Below are 19736 nucleotides of genomic sequence, written 5' to 3' on the forward strand. Positions count from 1 at the left end.
CAACGTTGAAAGCGCGCCCGCAGCGCCCATCAGCTTGGGCGCCAGTCGCCGGAAGTGAGGCCCGAATTCCCATCGGCTGTCGAGCACCAATCCCAGGTATTTCATGGTAGACTCGACAGCTATGCGGGCCCCGCTGACCACGATGTGCGATCCCGGCGCCGGCGCACGCCGGGGGCCATGAAACACCATGGCCTCCGACTTGTTCAGGGCCACCTCCAGGCCCAGGCGCCGGATGCGGTTCACCACCTGTGACACCGCAGCCGTAGCTTTCAACGTCGCTTCCCTGTGCGAGCTCCCCGGGCAGTCACTAGCGTGTCATCCGCATAGCACGTCAAGTCAGCGCCCGGCGGGAGTTCGCCTCGCAACACCCAGTCATAGCCGATGTTCCACAGGAGCGGTCCCAAGACCGATCCCTGTGGAACACCGCAAGATACGAGGTGCCGACCTGCACCGTCACGTCCCCGATATATGACGCATCTACCCTCTAGGAAAGCCCCTACTGTGCGGCGGAGGTAGGAAGGCACGCGATGGTAACTTAGTGCCTCCCTAATACAACTCCAGGGTAGGGTGTTAAATGCGTTGGAGATGTCGAGAGACACCGCCAGCACCACCCCACCCTGGGACACCGTCTCCTCCGCCAGGGTCCTCACGCGCATGATGGCGTCTATGGTGGAGCGCCCCTGACGAAACCCGAACTGGTTGTCGTCCAGGTTCGGCCCCTCTCTGCACAAGTGGCTGACGAGGCGATTCGCGATAATGCGCTCGAAAAGTTTGCCCGCCTCGTCGAGCAGCACTATGGGCCGGTACGCGGACGGCGAGTCCGCTGGGCGCCCCTCCTTCCTCAGCAGAACCAGCTTCCCCTCCTTCCACACACTGGGAAACTGACCCTGCCCGAGACATGCTGTGAAGATCCCTCTCAGCTGGGGCTCTAGCTCCTTCAGAGCAAGGACGAGAGCACGTCCAGGAACTCCGTCGGGTCCGGGCGCCGTGTTCTTTGCCCGGAGTCGCAACACGGCCGCTCTCATCTCTGCTTGCGTCACCTCGGGGACGTCGGTGCTCTCCTCTGCTGGAGAGTCTGTGGCTGAGGGCGGAGCCATCGCCGGGGGAACGTACTCAGCTCGCTCAGGGAAGAGAGCCGATACCACCGCCTCCAACAACTGTGGATCCATGCTTTGGGTTAGTGGGGGTGCCCATGGACGCAACTTGCCCCGTACCCAGCGGTAGGGGCGTCCCCACGGATCCCTATCTAGGGACCCAAGCAGCTCCTCCCTGGCACGCGACTTTGAGTCGGCGATGGCCCGCCACAGAGTCTCCTTGGACGTGCGGTACGCTTGGTACAGCGCGTCCTCCTCGACGGGATCCCGTCGTCGTCGTCTCCGGTATCGGGTGTACCGGCGGCGAACCGCGACACACGCTACGCGCAATTGCGCGATCTCGTCCGTCCACCAGTACACCTGGCGCCTTGCGGACTGTGGGCGGACGCGGGGCATGGACGCGTCACAAATTTGCGTCATCGCCCCGCGAAATCGCAGTGCCATCGCCTCGACGTCGACGGGGCCGGTCGTCGTCGACTCCCAGTTCCAGGACTGGACTAAGGCAGCTTCTTCGAGTATTTCCCTGTCGATGCGCTTGAGCGCCCAGCGCGGGCCGTCGTTAATCGGGGCTGTTGATTGGCGGCCGCTCGCGGTCCGGGCAGAGACGTCGAACCGGATGTATCGGTGGTCCGATAGCGTCTCCACCTCCACAGCGACACGCCAGTCGCGGACTCGGCCGGCGGCAGAGGGGCTAGCAAACGAGACGTCCACTATCGACCCGCCCCGCTGCCGCACGCAGGTATATTCCGAACCCCGATTCAGGACGACCAAACCAGTCGTGATCGCCCACTCTTCTAGCACCTCGCCCCGGGGGTCAGTGACTGGAGATCCCCATGCCGATGACTTGGCGTTGAGATCACCCAGTACCAGAACGGGACGAGGGTGATGGCGACCTACGACGGCGCCCAGCTCGACAAGGAAACTCTCGAAGTCGGCGAGACTCTTGTTGGGGGAGAAATACGCCCCCACAATGGCGATGCCGCCCGAGACCGCAGCAACCCAGCCGCGGCCACGAGACGGGTCGATCAGAGTCCCGCCAATAATGGCCACCAAACCATCAGCGCATCCCAACCAGTTGTCACGGGCAGGGATGAAGTATGGCTCGGCGACCACAGCGACGTCAATCGACCACTCTGCAATGCTCTGGACTAGGAGGTCCTGAGCTCTGGCACAGTGGTTGATGTTGCCCTGGAGGAAATGGAGTTGTGCCATTATTGACAGTCCATTCCCTCGGCAACAGTCCTGGACCGGGAGTCGGCCGCGGAGTTACTGGCCTGCGGGGGTGGCGAGGTTTCCCCGGCAGGCTTAGAGCTCCTCTTCTTGTTCTTTTTCTCCTCGTTTGGGCCTTGTTGGTGGCGGGTGCACCACAGGCCCCTCCGCCCACTTTGTGTCCCGCCGGTTTCCCTGCAGCCGAGCAAAGGCTGCAGTTGAGCGCTGCGGAACACTGGGTCGCTTTGTGGCCGGGCTGACCGCAGCGATAGCAAAGATCACTACGGTCGATCTCGGCGGTGCATTTTGCCCGGACGTGCCCCTTCTCCAGGCACCGGAAGCACTGCAGAGCCCGGGGCTGCAGCAGTTTTACCCGCGCTGCAACCCAGCCAATCAGCAACCTGCCACTTTCAGCGATTTTCTTCGCTGACGCCACGGGGCACCGAATCCAGACCACGCCGAGTCCAGAGGCGTCAGCGCGTATATCGCCGGCCCGCACATTGTCTGGCGGACACTCACCACTTCGGGCAGCGGCCGCCACCACCTCCTCGGTGGTCACGGAGTCGTCCAAACCAGCAATCCGCAGCTCTGCGGTTTTCATTGGCCTGGAGACCCGGACGTCCTCCGGATTGAGGACCTCCCTAATTTTGGCGGCCAGAGCGTCCGCCTTTTTGGCACTGTCGCTTACAGCACCTGGCACCTTGAACAGCCGCGCACCCGTGGCAGCCTGTCTGAGGGTGACGGACTCGAGGCCAAGATCGGGTAGTTTGATCTTGGCCTTGGCCTCGGCAATGACGGACTGGTACGTTACGCCACGCTCCGCGGCCCCCGGCTGTAGCGTAAGCGTAACAGCCTCGGAGCGCGGGGCACGTATCTTTGGTCCTTTGCGTCCGCCTCTGGTAGTCTGCTGTGCAGGCTGCGCAGCCGCTTTAGCGGTCCTACCGGGGACGCGTGCGGCTGCTGCGGCCTTTTTGACGGCCTTGCGGGCTTTCTTGCGGCCCACGACTTTCGCCCAAGTCTCGCCCTTGGACCCGGCAGACGTGGGCTGGCCGCGCAGAGGGGCTCCTTCCGCCGGCTTCTCTACTGGAGGCCCTGGTCTCGGCCGCTCCTCAGTCCTCCGCGCATCGGCGGCTAGAGGAGGGCGGAGGGTTTCGGCTGGAAGACGACGAGAGATCGCTTCCAGCCGAGCATTGACCATGCTCCCGCACTGGAGCATGCAGAGCCGGACAATGCGCTCGACCTCTTCGTCGGTGCGAAGGCTATTGGGTTGCGGCGGCGGTGCAGGAGCAGGTACGGCATCATCAGCCGCGGGTCGCTGCTGAGAGCTTAACTCAGCGACTTGCCGCCGAAGGTCGTCAAGGTCGTTACGGAGGCGACTGTTTTCCTCCCGTAACTTGGCGACCTCGTCAGAGGTCGTCCTATTGAGGAGGAGGGCAACCGCCTCCTTGATATCTGCGGCAGCCTCTTTTAACCCACGGGTGAATGTGCCCTTCAGGCTGCCGGACTTGGTGGCAACCTTTAGGACCAAGTCCACCCCATCAAGAGCCAACTGGCTCAAGGCCACCGCAGATGGCTCTCCCCTTCCGCTGCCAAAGCGGCTCGCCGCTCGCGAGCGCGTCGGGCCATTTCCGACACTTCGTCGGCCGCGACGGCTTTGCGCTGCTCCCTTTTGGCGGCATTGAGATCCGCCTTTGAGCTCCCCAGTGAGGCAGTGCTTTCACCGCCATCACATGGGTCCTCTATAGTGACCCCAATGTCACTCTCTACCTCGCTAGCCGCCGGGGTATCGGAGCGCACGAAACGCCCGTGCCTATCCCTCCGCGGCTGCGAAGCACTCGCCTCTCTTGTTTGCCGTCGTCCCCTCCTCGAGGTCGGCAACTTAGGAGCCGGCAGGCCTTCCTCGTCGGATGACTTATTAACTGGACGCTTCCTGGTGGAAGACGTCCTACGCGAGCGATTTTCGCCGCTTTCTGCATGCAGCTCCGCTGCAGCTGCAGGCGAGCTGAGCTCACCTGCCCTCTCCTCCTCTTCTGTTGGTGGTGTTTGATTTAAATCCATACAAGTCCCACGAGTATGGGGGAAATAAACGGTCCACCCAGGCAGTGCCCCCTGTACCTGGGTAAGTGTACATTTGTTCCCAACTGGGGGGTCCACCGGTCCCCCAGCTGGGGGTGCGCTCAAGACTGACACTACTCCTCAGCCACGCATACCCTCGCCGCGCACCAGAACTTGGTATTGAAGGAATTTTTTATAGAGGTTATCTTCCTCGCGGTCCGGGCAATCAAGCCAAGACCCTCGTCCCGTTAGGAGTCATAAAACATGACCATGACCTCTTCCCGGATTACGATATCGGCAGTTGCAGTCGAGGACAGCCTGTGTCCCAATGCTACTCGTTGGCAGGGTAAGTGCGCAACGAGCACCGCCCTTGCCTCTCCGCCACGCTCTCTGCTAGGTTCAGAGAGACGGGCGGAGAAACGACCCTCGGTAGCGCGGGCTATGTGTAGCCCGCCGCTTCCAGAACCCATCTCGGGTTCGCCCGCCCTGTCCAGAAGTCTGCTACAGGTAATAGTCACTCCAACACTATCACCCCCGTCAGGGGGACTATCACCTGTACCCAGGGTGCACCACGGGGAGGTCTTCTGGCACCGCACCCCAACCTAACCTAACCTAACCTAACCTTTTTTTTTTTTTTTTTTTTTTTTTTGTCGGGGGAAATCCTCATGGACTTCCTCCGCCCGGGGAAAGGCGGAGGGGTATGCCGGACTCTTACCGGCTAAAACCCCCGGTGTCTACTCAGCACGTGATCGTGGGGGGGCGCGGGAGTCCAGATTCGTCCGCAGCCCCACATCACATGCCGGCCAGGTCCGCCCTGACCTCATCTCTTGCACGGGGTAGGTAAGTTTGGACTACCCCGTGCATCGTCTCGGAGGCGCGCGCCGACACCCGCGCACGCCATCACCTCGGGTCTATGGAATAGGGGGCGGGGACTTCCCCAAGTCCCGCGCCCCTGGACCCATTCATGGGGGCTGGAAGAGGGCGTTGTCCGCCCTTCTCCTGCGCCCGGTGCGCCTACTGCGGGCGGGGAGGGGAGTCGTGATCTCCCTCTCCCGCTCCGCAGTTTCCTTCTGCGACATCACGTCCTCGCAGAAGGACACCACCGCGTCCCACGACTCCGCGCTGTCGACCATCTTGCGTACGACGGCCGGCAGCGACAGATCGCCTCCTATTTCGTTTGTGAGGGCACGGCGCTGCTCCTCCCAAGCTATACACTCGGCGAGCGTGTGTTGCGCCGTGTCCTCCCCGCAATGGACGCAGTGGTGGCACCGAGCGTCCGGCTCCCTGTCTATGCGGCACAGGTACTTGCCGAAGCATCCGTGCCCAGATAGCACCTGCGTCACCCTGAACGACAGGGAGCCGTGCTTCCTCCCGAGCCAGTCGTCGAGTACTGGCCGGATCGCCTCGACGGTAGCGAGGCCGGCGGTAGGGCGCAGAAGCCTTTGCCGCCATTCCGCCACCAAGATCTGACGGAGCTCTTCTCGGCGTCGCTCGATCTGCCGCTGAATCGGCGTCGAGCCCCGTGCGCGCTCTTCCTCGCGCCATCGATACAATGACGCGAGTACTTTCGCCTCTAGGTCCCAGGGCGGGGATCCGGCCAGAACGCAAGCCGCCTCGTAGGAAATCGTGCGATACCCGCGGACGACTCTAACGGCCATCGCCCTCTGCGGTTTACGCAGAATGGCGAGGGTGTTGGCCGTCAGGTCCATTGCCCAAACAGGGGCCCCATACAGGGCCATGGATCGCACGATTCCCACGTACAACCGCCTACAGGCGGCGCTCGGGCCCCCCAAGTTGGGAAGCAACGTTGAAAGCGCGCCCGCGGCGCCCATCAGCTTGGGCGCCAGTCGCCGGAAGTGAGGCCCGAATTCCCATCGGCTGTCGAGCACCAATCCCAGGTATTTCATGGTAGACTCGACAGCTATGCGGGCCCCGCTGACCACGATGTGCGATCCCGGCGCCGGCGCACGCCGGGGCCAGGATCGCACATCATCAGGGCCACCTCCAGGAACCTAACCTAACCTAACCTAACCAGTTTTTTTTTTTTTTTTTTTTTTTTTGTCGGGGTGTATCCTCATGTTCTTCCTCCGCCCAGGGGAAAGGCGGAGAGGTATGCCGGTATGACTCTTACCGGCTAAAACCCCCCGGTGTCTACTCAGCACGTGATCGTGGGGGGGGGCGCGGGAGTCCAGATTCGTCCGCAGCCCCACATCACATGCCGGCCAGGTCCGCCCTGACCTCATCTCTTGCACGGGGTAGGTAAGTTTGGACTACCCCGTGCATCGTCTCGGAGGCGCGCGCCGACACCCGCGCACGCCATCACCTCGGGTCTATGGAATAGGGGGCGGGGACTTCCCCAAGTCCCGCGCCCCTGGACCCATTCATGGGGGCTGGAAGAGGGCGTTGTCCGCCCTTCTCCTGCGCCCGGTGCGCCTACTGCGGGCGGGGAGGGGAGTCGTGATCTCCCTCTCCCGCTCCGCAGATTCCTTCTGCGACATCACGTCCTCGCAGAAGGACACCACCGCGTCCCACGACTCCGCGCTGTCGACCATCTTGCGTACGACGGCCGGCAGCGACAGATCGCCTCCTATTTCGTTTGTGAGGGCACGGCTGCTCCTCCCAAGCTATACACTCGGCGAGCGTGTGTTGCGCCGTGTCCTCCCCGCAATGGACGCAGTGGTGGCACCGAGCGTCCGGCTCCCTGTCTATGCGGCACAGGTACTTGCCGAAGCATCCGTGCCCAGATAGCACCTGCGCCACCCTGAACGACAGGGAGCCAACCTAACCTTTTTTTTTTTTTTTTTTTTTTTTTTGACCCTGGGAAAAATACTTTATGTATCGTCCTCCCGTCGGGGGACGGGAGGGATATGTGGGACTCTCCGGTCGAAGCCGGCATACCCACTAAAAAACCCAGGAGCACACCCGCATCGCCATTTAGGGGGTCTGGGAGACCGGCTGAACCTTTACTACCAGTACCCCCTCGGCGGAGCCCACCTGTGGTGGCAGGCCATTACAAGCCCCTCCCTAGCATGGGAAAGGGGCATCGGGAACGGTCGTGTGCTAACCGCTCCCGTCCCGCGAGAGGTGAGTAGTGCAATGCAGGTGTAGGCGCCCCCGCGCCTAGCACCCGCTACTCACCCCCGGGAGGGAGAAGACGGTTGTATTATCGTCTTCTCCTGCCGACTCTTCTTCGTCGGAGCGCTGGAGCGAGAGCGTCTTCCTCTCGCTCACGCTCCGCCACCTCCTTCTGCGATATTACGCACTCGCAGAAAGAGGCGACCGCCGCCCATGCCTCCTCACTCCCCAGCATAGCGCGAACAATGGAAGGGAGCGAGAGGTCTGCTCCGACCGCCGCAACCAAATTCTGCCGCGGCTCGGACCACGATGGGCACTCCTCCAGAGTATGCCGCACCGTGTCCGCTGTTGCGCCACAGTGGTGGCACGACGGGCTCTCCTCCCGCCCGATGCGGTGCAGGTATGAGCCAAAGCAGCCATGGCCTGTCATCACCTGCACCAGGCGGAAGGAGAGGAAACCAAACGGCCGCTCGAGCCAAGCCTGGAGGACTGGCCCGATGGCGTCCAGCGTTCGTCTGCCAAAGGCAGCAGCGGCAAGGTCGTCCGCCCAATGGACGACTATGGCCTCCTTGGCCTCCTGCCGCACGGCCTCCCTCACCTCATGAGCCGGGTGCTCTCCGCGCGCCCTCCGCTCTGCCGTCCAATCATAGACTCTGGCGAGCACCCACGCCTCCAGCTCCCACGGAGGTGTGCCCGCCAGTGCGCATGCCGCCGCGAAGCCCACTGTGCGGTAGGCCCGCGCCACCCGCTGAGCGATAGCCCTTTGAGGCACACGAAGGGCGGTGGCATTCTCCCTTCTGTGTAGGGAGTCCGCCCAAATCGGAGCCCCATAAAGGGCCATGCTCCTGAGAATGCCGGCGTACAAACGCCGGCATCGCGCGCTGGGCCCCCCCAGATTTGGCATAAGCCACGAGAGGGCATTCGCTGTTCTTAGAAGGCGCTTGGACAGCTCGGCGAAGTGCGGGCCGAAACGCCACCTGCTATCTAGAATGAGGCCCAGATATTTTATCTGGCCCTCTACGGCGACCCTGGTGCCGTCCACATAGATGTGGGCGTCGGGAGGGGGGCGCTGCCTCGGGCCGTGGAAGAACACGGCCTCGGTTTTGTGCAGCGCCACCGTCAGCCCCAGGCGGTGGATCCTGTTGGCAACCAGGGAGCCGCCCGCTGATGCCAGGTTGGCCGCCGTCGTGAAGCCCCCGCGGGCAGTGAGGAGAGTGTCATCCGCGTAACATATGACACTCGTCCCGCGGAGGAGCGTTCCCCGCAGGAGCCAGTCGAAACCAACGTTCCATAGGAGGGGTCCTAACACTGACCCCTGCGGAACGCCGGACTCCACGACGTAGCGCCGAACCTCTCCGTCTCTGTCGACAAGGACGACAGCCCTGTCTGCCAAGTAATCGGCCAGTAGGCTCCGAAGGTATTGAGGCACCCCGTGGAATCGGAGCGCCTCAATGATGGTTGAATGGGGGATGGAGTTGAACGCGTTGGCTATATCAAACGACACAGCCAACAGTCCATCCCCTTCTTCCACGGCCTCCTTGACCTGGCCCTTGAGACGGGTCAGGGCATCTATTGTCGACCGCTGGGCTCGAAAACCGAACTGAGCGTCGGAGAGATCCGGTCCAACGTTGGCAAGATGGCGGTTGAGGCGGGCAGCTATGATCCCCTCGAACATTTTTCCGACCTCATCGAGCAGAACGATGGGCCGGTATGCCGAGGGGAGTCCGCCGGGCGTCCGTCTTTGCGCAGCAGGCAAAGTTGCCCTCCTTCCAGGGTTTCGGGAACCTCCCCGTTGCGAGACACGCGCTGAAGAGGTCCCGAAACCGCTCCTCCATTTGGGAGGCGGCAATGGCCACTACCCTAGCGGGGATACCGTCTGGGCCGGGGGCAGTTTTCTTTCCCCGGAGGCGGACTAACGCCGTGTGAAACTCGCCTTCCGCGACAGGAGGGACCTGTACCTCCGCCTCCATATCCCGAGGGGGGTTCATTGCTGGAGGGGTGAAATCGGCGTTCCGGCGCGGGAACAGGGACAGCACCACCTCATCCAGCAATGAAGGCTCAAGGGTCTCGGTCACCGGGGGACCTGAGGGGCGCAGTTTGTTACGCGCCGCCCTGTATGGTCTCCCGAATGGATCGCCGTCTAGTGTCTCCAGCAGCTCGGCTCTCGCTGCGTCTTTGGCGGCGCCGATAGCTGACTTGAGGGCCGCCTTTGCCGCCTTGTACGCTTCGTACAGACGGTCCTCGTTTGCTTCGTCTCGGTGCCGCCGGCGACGACTCCGCGTGAACTGGCGCTTTGCGGCCATGCACGCTGCCCGCAGCTGCGCCAGCTCCTCCGACCACCAATACACGGCACGGTTTGGAGGCGGACGACGAGTCCGAGGCATGCTGGAGTTACACACTTCGGTCAGAGACCCTCTGAGTTGTGACGCCGCGGCGTCAACGTCCAGGTCAAGGACGGCAGGGGGCGAAAGCCAGTCCTGCAGGAACGCGGCCTCTTTTGCAGCCTCCCGGTCCAAGCGAGTGAGAGCCCAACGCGGAAACGGGGATCGGCCCGACGATGTGGAGTTCCCCCGTCGGCTCTGGGTGGAGATTTCGAATCGAATATATCTGTGGTCCGACAGAGTCTCCACCATGTCCACCCGCCAGTTCTCCACACGTGCGGCCAGCACTGGGGAGGCAAAGGTAACGTCCACTATGGACCCACCCTGCCGCCGCACGCATGTTTGAACACTCCCCCTGTTCAAGAGGGAGAGACCAGAGGAGGCTGCCCACGCCTCAAGCGCCCGCCCACGAGCGTCGGTGGCAGAGTTGCCCCACGTCTCTGACTTGGCGTTCAAGTCCCCCAGAACGGAAACCTGTCGAGGCGCCATCCTGCCGACTACGGCCGCAAGTCCCTCGAGGAAATCCTCGAAGGCCTGGAGAGGGCGATTTGGGGAGAAGTAGACCCCCACAAGGGCCAGGTCCCCCCACACGGCGGCCACGTATCCCGATCCTCTCTCTAGAAGCGAGAGGGGAGGGGAGTCTGTGGAAGACCGTGCCGCAATCGCGACTAGGCCATCCCTGTCGCCCAGCCAACGGTCGGGAATCCAGTAGGGCTCGGCAACTACCGCTACGTCCACCAACCAATCTGCCATGGTCTGCACCAGCAGGTCCTGGGCCGCTCTGCAGTGGTTGGTGTTGGCCTGTAGGATGAGATGATTGCGCCCCATTATTCAATCATCTCATCTCCCGCGTTAGCGACCGTGACCGGGGTAGCGGTGGCGGTAGCATTGGCAGCGGCAGGACGTTTTGGCGCCTGCATTTTGCCCTTCTTGGTGGGAGGAGTACACTTCCTCCCAGCCATGAAATGGTTCGCTGGGCGACCACTGGCAGCGCACACAGCACAGTGCGGCGTGGTGGCGTCACAGGACGCCGCCAAGTGCCCCGACTTGCCGCAACGGTAGCAGGTGTCTGCCCTCTCCGCGCTGGACGGACACATGTATCGGGTGTGGCCAGTGCCGAAGCACTTGAAGCAGCGCAGAGGTTGCTCCTCAAGTGCTCGGACCACAGCTGAGCTGAACCCGATCAGCAGCCGTCCTTTGGTTCTGTTCAGGACGGCCTTGGCTGCGGTGACTGGGCAGTCCACACGGGTCATGCCCAGGCCGCGGCGGCCAGTCCAGATGGTCCGACCATGCACCGCCTCGACGGAGCAGCCTCCTGCTGCTGCAATAGCCGCAACCACTTCGTTCACGGAAACTGAATCATCGAGATCCACAACCTCCAGTGTCGCGGACTTGACTGGTCTGGCGACCTTTGCCACGTCCGCGATGCCCTCTCGCAGCTTAGCCGCGAAGAGATCCGCGTTTTGCGAACCCGCGGCCCCGGGGAACTCGAATAATCGAGCGCCGGTTTGGGTACGGCGACACTTGATGGGGCCGATGCCCAATTGGATGGGGTCAGCGAAGCTACGAGCCCGCGTCAACACGGACTCGTATGTTTCACCCCTTTCGGCGGCCTCTGGAGTGATGGTCACCGTCACCGCCGCCGACCTGGGAGCCGCTAGTTTCACACCCTTGTTTAAGGGAGCGGCAGGAGCCCTGTTGGCTGCAGGAGCAGCCGGGGTGATTTTCGGGACCGTCTTCTTCTTTTCCCTCTTTTCACTACCTCCGTCCACGTCTCGGTGGGAGGGGTGGCGGAAGGTTCCCCCGCGTCGTCCTGCTGGCTAAGAGGAGGAGCTGCTTGGACGGTTCCAAGCTCGACTTGTGCATCTGCACATGTGCTGGGCGCAAGTGGAGCTGCCGCCTGGGACTTTTTTCCCTTCCCTTTGCCCTTAGAGGGCTTTGGGGCCTGGGGTTGCCCGCTGGTGGATGGGACCGTTGCCGGTGCCGGCATCGCAACTGGCGCTCTGTCCGCCGCGAGTGGAGGACGGATGCGCTTTTCCGGCAACAGCCGATCCTCTATACCTGCAAGGCAGGCTCTGGTGAAGGCTCTCTCCTCCTGAGTGACCTTGCGGATGATGTCCTCAAGGTCGGAGGAGGAGCCTGTTGCTGCTGAGGTTTTGGGGGCAGGAGCCGTGGCTTCAGCCAGCTTTTTATGCAGCTGGCTTACCTCAGCCTGCAGGCGATCCACCCGCGCCTGCAGCTGCCGCGACTCGTCCGTGGCCGTGCGCTGCACCAGTTCCGCAATAATGCCGTGCAAGCTGGCTGCACGGCATTTAAGGGCCTTTTGAAAGGTTCCCTTGAGGTTGGAGGACTTGGAGGCCACCTCCAAAATCTCCTCCTTGTCCTCCAGCGCCATTTGCGCTAGCTCGGCCACTGAGTGGTCTGCGTACAGGACGTTGGAGGCCCCGTAGCCGGCCCTGGACCGTGCAGCACCGGTTGCGCGCTCCTTGGCGGCGACCTTTTCTTCTAGGTCCTTTTGAACCTCCACCCGCTTTGCTTGCGCCAGAGACGCCCTCAGCTGGCGTTGAGCCTCATCAAGTCCCACATCGTGGGAACTTGATTTCGCCTTCACCTTTTTATTCCTACCAAGAACTGATTCCGAAGAATCGTCAGATTCTTGCCTCAGGTAGGCCCGCTTTAGGTACCGACTGGTACTGGCGACCGCCTCGGTCACGGACTCGCAGTCCGACGAGTCGTCCGCCCGACAAAACAAACTAGCCGCAGATGGTGCGCGGCTAGTTTCCGACACAGAGATGTCGTCAGGTTGGCCCTGAAAAGGGCCGTTGGGTTGGCCCTGAGAAGGGCCGTTGGGTTCGCCCTGAGAAGGGCGTTTTGATTGGAAGCGCCCGGAGGCGTCCCGCGAAGGCTTCGATGGCATCGAAGAAAAGTCTTGTTCGTACTCAACCGCAATGAAGGAAAGTGTACGAAAGCACAGCGCTCGTTAGCCGCCGGTCTGCCACTCCGTTACGGTGGTCAGACACGGCGTTGCCCGGGGATCACTACGTGGAAGTCAGCACTGTGGGGGGATCCCCAACCTAACCTAACCTAACCTTTTTTTTTTTTTTTTTTTTTTTTTTTTTTTTTTGTCGGGGGGAAATCCTCATGGACTTCCTCCGCCCGGGGAAAGGCGGAGGGGTATGCCGGACTCTTACCGGCTAAAACCCCCCGGTGTCTACTCAGCACGTGATCGTGGGGGGGGGGCGCGGGAGTCCAGATTCGTCCGCAGCCCCACATCACATGCCGGCCAGGTCCGCCCTGACCTCATCTCTTGCACGGGGTAGGTAAGTTTGGACTACCCCGTGCATCGTCTCGGAGGCGCGCGCCGACACCCGCGCACGCCATCACCTCGGGTCTATGGAATAGGGGGCGGGGACTTCCCCAAGTCCCGCGCCCCTGGACCCATTCATGGGGGCTGGAAGAGGGCGTTGTCCGCCCTTCTCCTGCGCCCGGTGCGCCTACTGCGGGCGGGGAGGGGAGTCGTGATCTCCCTCTCCCGCTCCGCAGTTTCCTTCTGCGACATCACGTCCTCGCAGAAGGACACCACCGCGTCCCACGACTCCGCGCTGTCGACCATCTTGCGTACGACGGCCGGCAGCGACAGATCGCCTCCTATTTCGTTTGTGAGGGCACGGCGCTGCTCCTCCCAAGCTATACACTCGGCGAGCGTGTGTTGCGCCGTGTCCTCCCCGCAATGGACGCAGTGGTGGCACCGAGCGTCCGGCTCCCTGTCTATGCGGCACAGGTACTTGCCGAAGCATCCGTGCCCAGATAGCACCTGCGTCACCCTGAACGACAGGGAGCCGTGCTTCCTCCCGAGCCAGTCGTCGAGTACTGGCCGGATCGCCTCGACGGTAGCGAGGCCGGCGGTAGGGCGCAGAAGCCTTTGCCGCCATTCCGCCACCAAGATCTGACGGAGCTCTTCTCGGCGTCGCTCGATCTGCCGCTGAATCGGCGTCGAGCCCCGTGCGCGCTCTTCCTCGCGCCATCGATACAATGACGCGAGTACTTTCGCCTCTAGGTCCCAGGGCGGGGATCCGGCCAGAACGCAAGCCGCCTCGTAGGAAATCGTGCGATACCCGCGGACGACTCTGACGGCCATCGCCCTCTGCGGTTTACGCAGAATGGCGAGGGTGTTGGCCGTCAGGTCCATTGCCCAAACAGGGGCCCCATACAGGGCCATGGATCGCACGATTCCCACGTACAACCGCCTACAGGCGGCGCTCGGGCCCCCCAAGTTGGGAAGCAACGTTGAAAGCGCGCCCGCGGCGCCCATCAGCTTGGGCGCCAGTCGCCGGAAGTGAGGCCCGAATTCCCATCGGCTGTCGAGCACCAATCCCAGGTATTTCATGGTAGACTCGACAGCTATGCGGGCCCCGCTGACCACGATGTGCGATCCCGGCGCCGGCGCACGCCGGGGGCCATGAAACACCATGGCCTCCGACTTGTTCAGGGCCACCTCCAGGCCCAGGCGCCGGATGCGGTTCACCACCTGTGACACCGCAGCCGTAGCTTTCAACGTCGCTTCCCTGTGCGAGCTCCCCGGGCAGTCACTAGCGTGTCATCCGCATAGCACGTCAAGTCAGCGCCCGGCGGGAGTTCGCCTCGCAACACCCAGTCATAGCCGATGTTCCACAGGAGCGGTCCCAAGACCGATCCCTGTGGAACACCGCAAGATACGAGGTGCCGACCTGCACCGTCACGTCCCCGATAAATGACGCATCTACCCTCTAGGAAAGCCCCTACTGTGCGGCGGAGGTAGGAAGGCACGCGATGGTAACTTAGTGCCTCCCTAATACAACTCCAGGGTAGGGTGTTAAATGCGTTGGAGATGTCGAGAGACACCGCCAGCACCACCCCACCCTGGGACACCGTCTCCTCCGCCAGGGTCCTCACGCGCATGATGGCGTCTATGGTGGAGCGCCCCTGACGAAACCCGAACTGGTTGTCGTCCAGGTTCGGCCCCTCTCTGCACAAGTGGCTGACGAGGCGATTCGCGATAATGCGCTCGAAAAGTTTGCCCGCCTCGTCGAGCAGCACTATGGGCCGGTACGCGGACGGTGAGTCCGCTGGGCGCCCCTCCTTCCTCAGCAGAACCAGCTTCCCCTCCTTCCACACACTGGGAAACTGACCCTGCTCGAGACATGCCGTGAAGATCCCTCTCAGCTGGGGCTCTAGCTCCTTCAGAGCAAGGACGAGAGCACGTCCAGGAACTCCGTCGGGTCCGGGCGCCGTGTTCTTTGCCCGGAGTCGCAACACGGCCGCTCTCATCTCTGCTTGCGTCACCTCGGGGACGTCGGTGCTCTCCTCTGCTGGAGAGTCTGTGGCTGAGGGCGGAGCCATCGCCGGGGGAACGTACTCAGCTCGCTCAGGGAAGAGAGCCGATACCACCGCCTCCAACAACTGTGGATCCATGCTTTGGGTTAGTGGGGGTGCCCATGGACGCAACTTGCCCCGTACCCAGCGGTAGGGGCGTCCCCACGGATCCCTATCTAGGGACCCAAGCAGCTCCTCCCTGGCACGCGACTTTGAGTCGGCGATGGCCCGCCACAGAGTCTCCTTGGACGTGCGGTACGCTTGGTACAGCGCGTCCTCCTCGACGGGATCCCGTCGTCGTCGTCTCCGGTATCGGGTGTACCGGCGGCGAACCGCGACACACGCTACGCGCAATTGCGCGATCTCGTCCGTCCACCAGTACACCTGGCGCCTTGCGGACTGTGGGCGGACGCGGGGCATGGACGCGTCACAAATTTGCGTCATCGCCCCGCGAAATCGCAGTGCCATCGCCTCGACGTCGACGGGGCCGGTCGTCGTCGACTCCCAGTTCCAGGACTGGACTAAGGCAGCTTCTTCGAGTATTTCCCTGTCGATGCGCTTGAGCGCCCAGCGCGGGCCGTCGTTAATCGGGGCTGTTGATTGGCGGCCGCTCGCGGTCCGGGCAGAGACGTCGAACCGGATGTATCGGTGGTCCGATAGCGTCTCCACCTCCACAGCGACACGCCAGTCGCGGACTCGGCCGGCGGCAGAGGGGCTAGCAAACGAGACGTCCACTATCGACCCGCCCCGCTGCCGCACGCAGGTATATTCCGAACCCCGATTCAGGACGACCAAACCAGTCGTGATCGCCCACTCTTCTAGCACCTCGCCCCGGGGGTCAGTGACTGGAGATCCCCATGCCGATGACTTGGCGTTGAGATCACCCAGTACCAGAACGGGACGAGGGTGATGGCGACCTACGACGGCGCCCAGCTCGACAAGGAAACTCTCGAAGTCGGCGAGACTCTTGTTGGGGGAGAAATACGCCCCCACAATGGCGATGCCGCCCGAGACCGCAGCAACCCAGCCGCGGCCACGAGACGGGTCGATCAGAGTCCCGCCAATAATGGCCACCAAACCATCAGCGCATCCCAACCAGTTGTCACGGGCAGGGATGAAGTATGGCTCGGCGACCACAGCGACGTCAATCGACCACTCTGCAATGCTCTGGACTAGGAGGTCCTGAGCTCTGGCACAGTGGTTGATGTTGCCCTGGAGGAAATGGAGTTGTGCCATTATTGACAGTCCATTCCCTCGGCAACAGTCCTGGACCGGGAGTCGGCCGCGGAGTTACTGGCCTGCGGGGGTGGCGAGGTTTCCCCGGCAGGCTTAGAGCTCCTCTTCTTGTTCTTTTTCTCCTCGTTTGGGCCTTGTTGGTGGCGGGTGCACCACAGGCCCCTCCGCCCACTTTGTGTCCCGCCGGTTTCCCTGCAGCCGAGCAAAGGCTGCAGTTGAGCGCTGCGGAACACTGGGTCGCTTTGTGGCCGGGCTGACCGCAGCGATAGCAAAGATCACTACGGTCGATCTCGGCGGTGCATTTTGCCCGGACGTGCCCCTTCTCCAGGCACCGGAAGCACTGCAGAGCCCGGGGCTGCAGCAGTTTTACCCGCGCTGCAACCCAGCCAATCAGCAACCTGCCACTTTCAGCGATTTTCTTCGCTGACGCCACGGGGCACCGAATCCAGACCACGCCGAGTCCAGAGGCGTCAGCGCGTATATCGCCGGCCCGCACATTGTCTGGCGGACACTCACCACTTCGGGCAGCGGCCGCCACCACCTCCTCGGTGGTCACGGAGTCGTCCAGACCAGCAATCCGCAGCTCTGCGGTTTTCATTGGCCTGGAGACCCGGACGTCCTCCGGATTGAGGACCTCCCTAATTTTGGCGGCCAGAGCGTCCGCCTTTTTGGCACTGTCGCTTACAGCACCTGGCACCTTGAACAGCCGCGCACCCGTGGCAGCCTGTCTGAGGGTGACGGACTCGAGGCCAAGATCGGGTAGTTTGATCTTGGCCTTGGCCTCGGCAATGACGGACTGGTACGTTACGCCACGCTCCGCGGCCCCCGGCTGTAGCGTAAGCGTAACAGCCTCGGAGCGCGGGGCACGTATCTTTGGTCCTTTGCGTCCGCCTCTGGTAGTCTGCTGTGCAGGCTGCGCAGCCGCTTTAGCGGTCCTACCGGGGACGCGTGCGGCTGCTGCGGCCTTTTTGACGGCCTTGCGGGCTTTCTTGCGGCCCACGACTTTCGCCCAAGTCTCGCCCTTGGACCCGGCAGACGTGGGCTGGCCGCGCAGAGGGGCTCCTTCCGCCGGCTTCTCTACTGGAGGCCCTGGTCTCGGCCGCTCCTCAGTCCTCCGCGCATCGGCGGCTAGAGGAGGGCGGAGGGTTTCGGCTGGAAGACGACGAGAGATCGCTTCCAGCCGAGCATTGACCATGCTCCCGCACTGGAGCATGCAGAGCCGGACAATGCGCTCGACCTCTTCGTCGGTGCGAAGGCTATTGGGTTGCGGCGGCGGTGCAGGAGCAGGTACGGCATCATCAGCCGCGGGTCGCTGCTGAGAGCTTAACTCAGCGACTTGCCGCCGAAGGTCGTCAAGGTCGTTACGGAGGCGACTGTTTTCCTCCCGTAACTTGGCGACCTCGTCAGAGGTCGTCCTATTGAGGAGGAGGGCAACCGCCTCCTTGATATCTGCGGCAGCCTCTTTTAGCCCACGGGTGAATGTGCCCTTCAGGCTGCCGGACTTGGTGGCAACCTTTAGGACCAAGTCCACCCCATCAAGAGCCAACTGGCTCAAGGCCACCGCAGATGGCTCTCCCCTTCCGCTGCCAAAGCGGCTCGCCGCTCGCGAGCGCGTCGGGCCATTTCCGACACTTCGTCGGCCGCGACGGCTTTGCGCTGCTCCCTTTTGGCGGCATTGAGATCCGCCTTTGAGCTCCCCAGTGAGGCAGTGCTTTCACCGCCATCACATGGGTCCTCTATAGTGACCCCAATGTCACTCTCTACCTCGCTAGCCGCCGGGGTATCGGAGCGCACGAAACGCCCGTGCCTATCCCTCCGCGGCTGCGAAGCACTCGCCTCTCTTGTTTGCCGTCGTCCCCTCCTCGAGGTCGGCAACTTAGGAGCCGGCAGGCCTTCCTCGTCGGATGACTTATTAACTGGACGCTTCCTGGTGGAAGACGTCCTACGCGAGCGATTTTCGCCGCTTTCTGCATGCAGCTCCGCTGCAGCTGCAGGCGAGCTGAGCTCACCTGCCCTCTCCTCCTCTTCTGTTGGTGGTGTTTGATTTAAATCCATACAAGTCCCACGAGTATGGGGGAAATAAACGGTCCACCCAGGCAGTGCCCCCTGTACCTGGGTAAGTGTACATTTGTTCCCAACTGGGGGGTCCACCGGTCCCCCAGCTGGGGGTGCGCTCAAGACTGACACTACTCCTCAGCCACGCATACCCTCGCCGCGCACCAGAACTTGGTATTGAAGGAATTTTTTATAGAGGTTATCTTCCTCGCGGTCCGGGCAATCAAGCCAAGACCCTCGTCCCGTTAGGAGTCATAAAACATGACCATGGCCTCTTCCCGGATTACGATATCGGCAGTTGCAGTCGAGGACAGCCTGTGTCCCAATGCTACTCGTTGGCAGGGTAAGTGCGCAACGAGCACCGCCCTTGCCTCTCCGCCACGCTCTCTGCTAGGTTCAGAGAGACGGGCGGAGAAACGACCCTCGGTAGCGCGGGCTATGTGTAGCCCGCCGCTTCCAGAACCCATCTCGGGTTCGCCCGCCCTGTCCAGAAGTCTGCTACAGGTAATAGTCACTCCAACACTATCGCCCCCGTCAGGGGGACTATGACCTGTACCCAGGGTGCACCACGGGGAGGTCTTCTGGCACCGCACCCCAACCTAACCTAACCTAACCTAACCTAACCTAACCTAACCGAGTACACAACAGCAGCAGAGGAAGCAGCCACGGCCAGCTGGAAGGAGTTTTGCAGCAAACAGGACCGGGAGAGCATGTGGGATAGCATCTACAGGGTGATAAGGAAGTCAGCCAAAAGACAGAACGACGACGCTCTCCTTCGAAACACCAAAGGAGAGACGCTCAGTCCGGTAGAATCGGCTGAACTCTTGGCTAAAACCTTCTACCCGGACGACTCAACGGATGCCGAACAGCCATATCACAAGGCGGTGAGAAGACTAGCGGAGGAAATAAACCCACAGGGATTGTCCGTCGATGATCCCCCTTTTTCGATCGCGGAGCTGGAAATGGTTCTTCAAAACCAAAATCCGAAAAAAGCCCCCGGCCCGGATGGCCTAACGGCGGACATCTGCACAGCAGCGATCGACTGCGACAGGGAGGTATTTCTGGCGATAGCCAATAGGTGTCTGTCGCTACCACACTTCCCAAAACAATGGAAGACCGCTCACGTGTGCATCCTTCGCAAGCCAGGCAAAGATGACTATACCAACCCAAAGTCGTACAGACCAATAGGTCTCCTATCGGTCCTGGGAAAAATAGTAGAAAAACTTCTGGTAGGCAGACTCCAGTGGCATTTCCTCCCCAAACTCAACAAGAACCAATA

At 62.1% G+C, this 19736-nt stretch overlaps 1 protein-coding gene across 1 annotated transcript; it reads right to left on the minus strand.

The window, feature by feature from the left end:
- Nucleotides 1-2305: 2305 nt before the first annotated feature.
- On the minus strand, nucleotides 2306-19003 carry LOC118270992 (uncharacterized). The gene is made up of 3 exons (XM_050706938.1): nucleotides 18590-19003; nucleotides 2369-4492; nucleotides 2306-2336 (listed from the first exon to the last, which is right to left on the minus strand). The coding sequence occupies exons 2-3, from the start codon at nucleotides 3517-3519 to the stop codon at nucleotides 2306-2308; spliced, it is 1182 nt and encodes a 393-aa protein (XP_050562895.1). The 5' UTR covers nucleotides 3520-4492; nucleotides 18590-19003.
- Nucleotides 19004-19736: the final 733 nt, after the last annotated feature.

Source organism: Spodoptera frugiperda, chromosome 30 (genome assembly GCF_023101765.2).
Source record: "Spodoptera frugiperda isolate SF20-4 chromosome 30, AGI-APGP_CSIRO_Sfru_2.0, whole genome shotgun sequence".
Lineage (NCBI taxonomy): Eukaryota > Metazoa > Arthropoda > Insecta > Lepidoptera > Noctuidae > Spodoptera > Spodoptera frugiperda.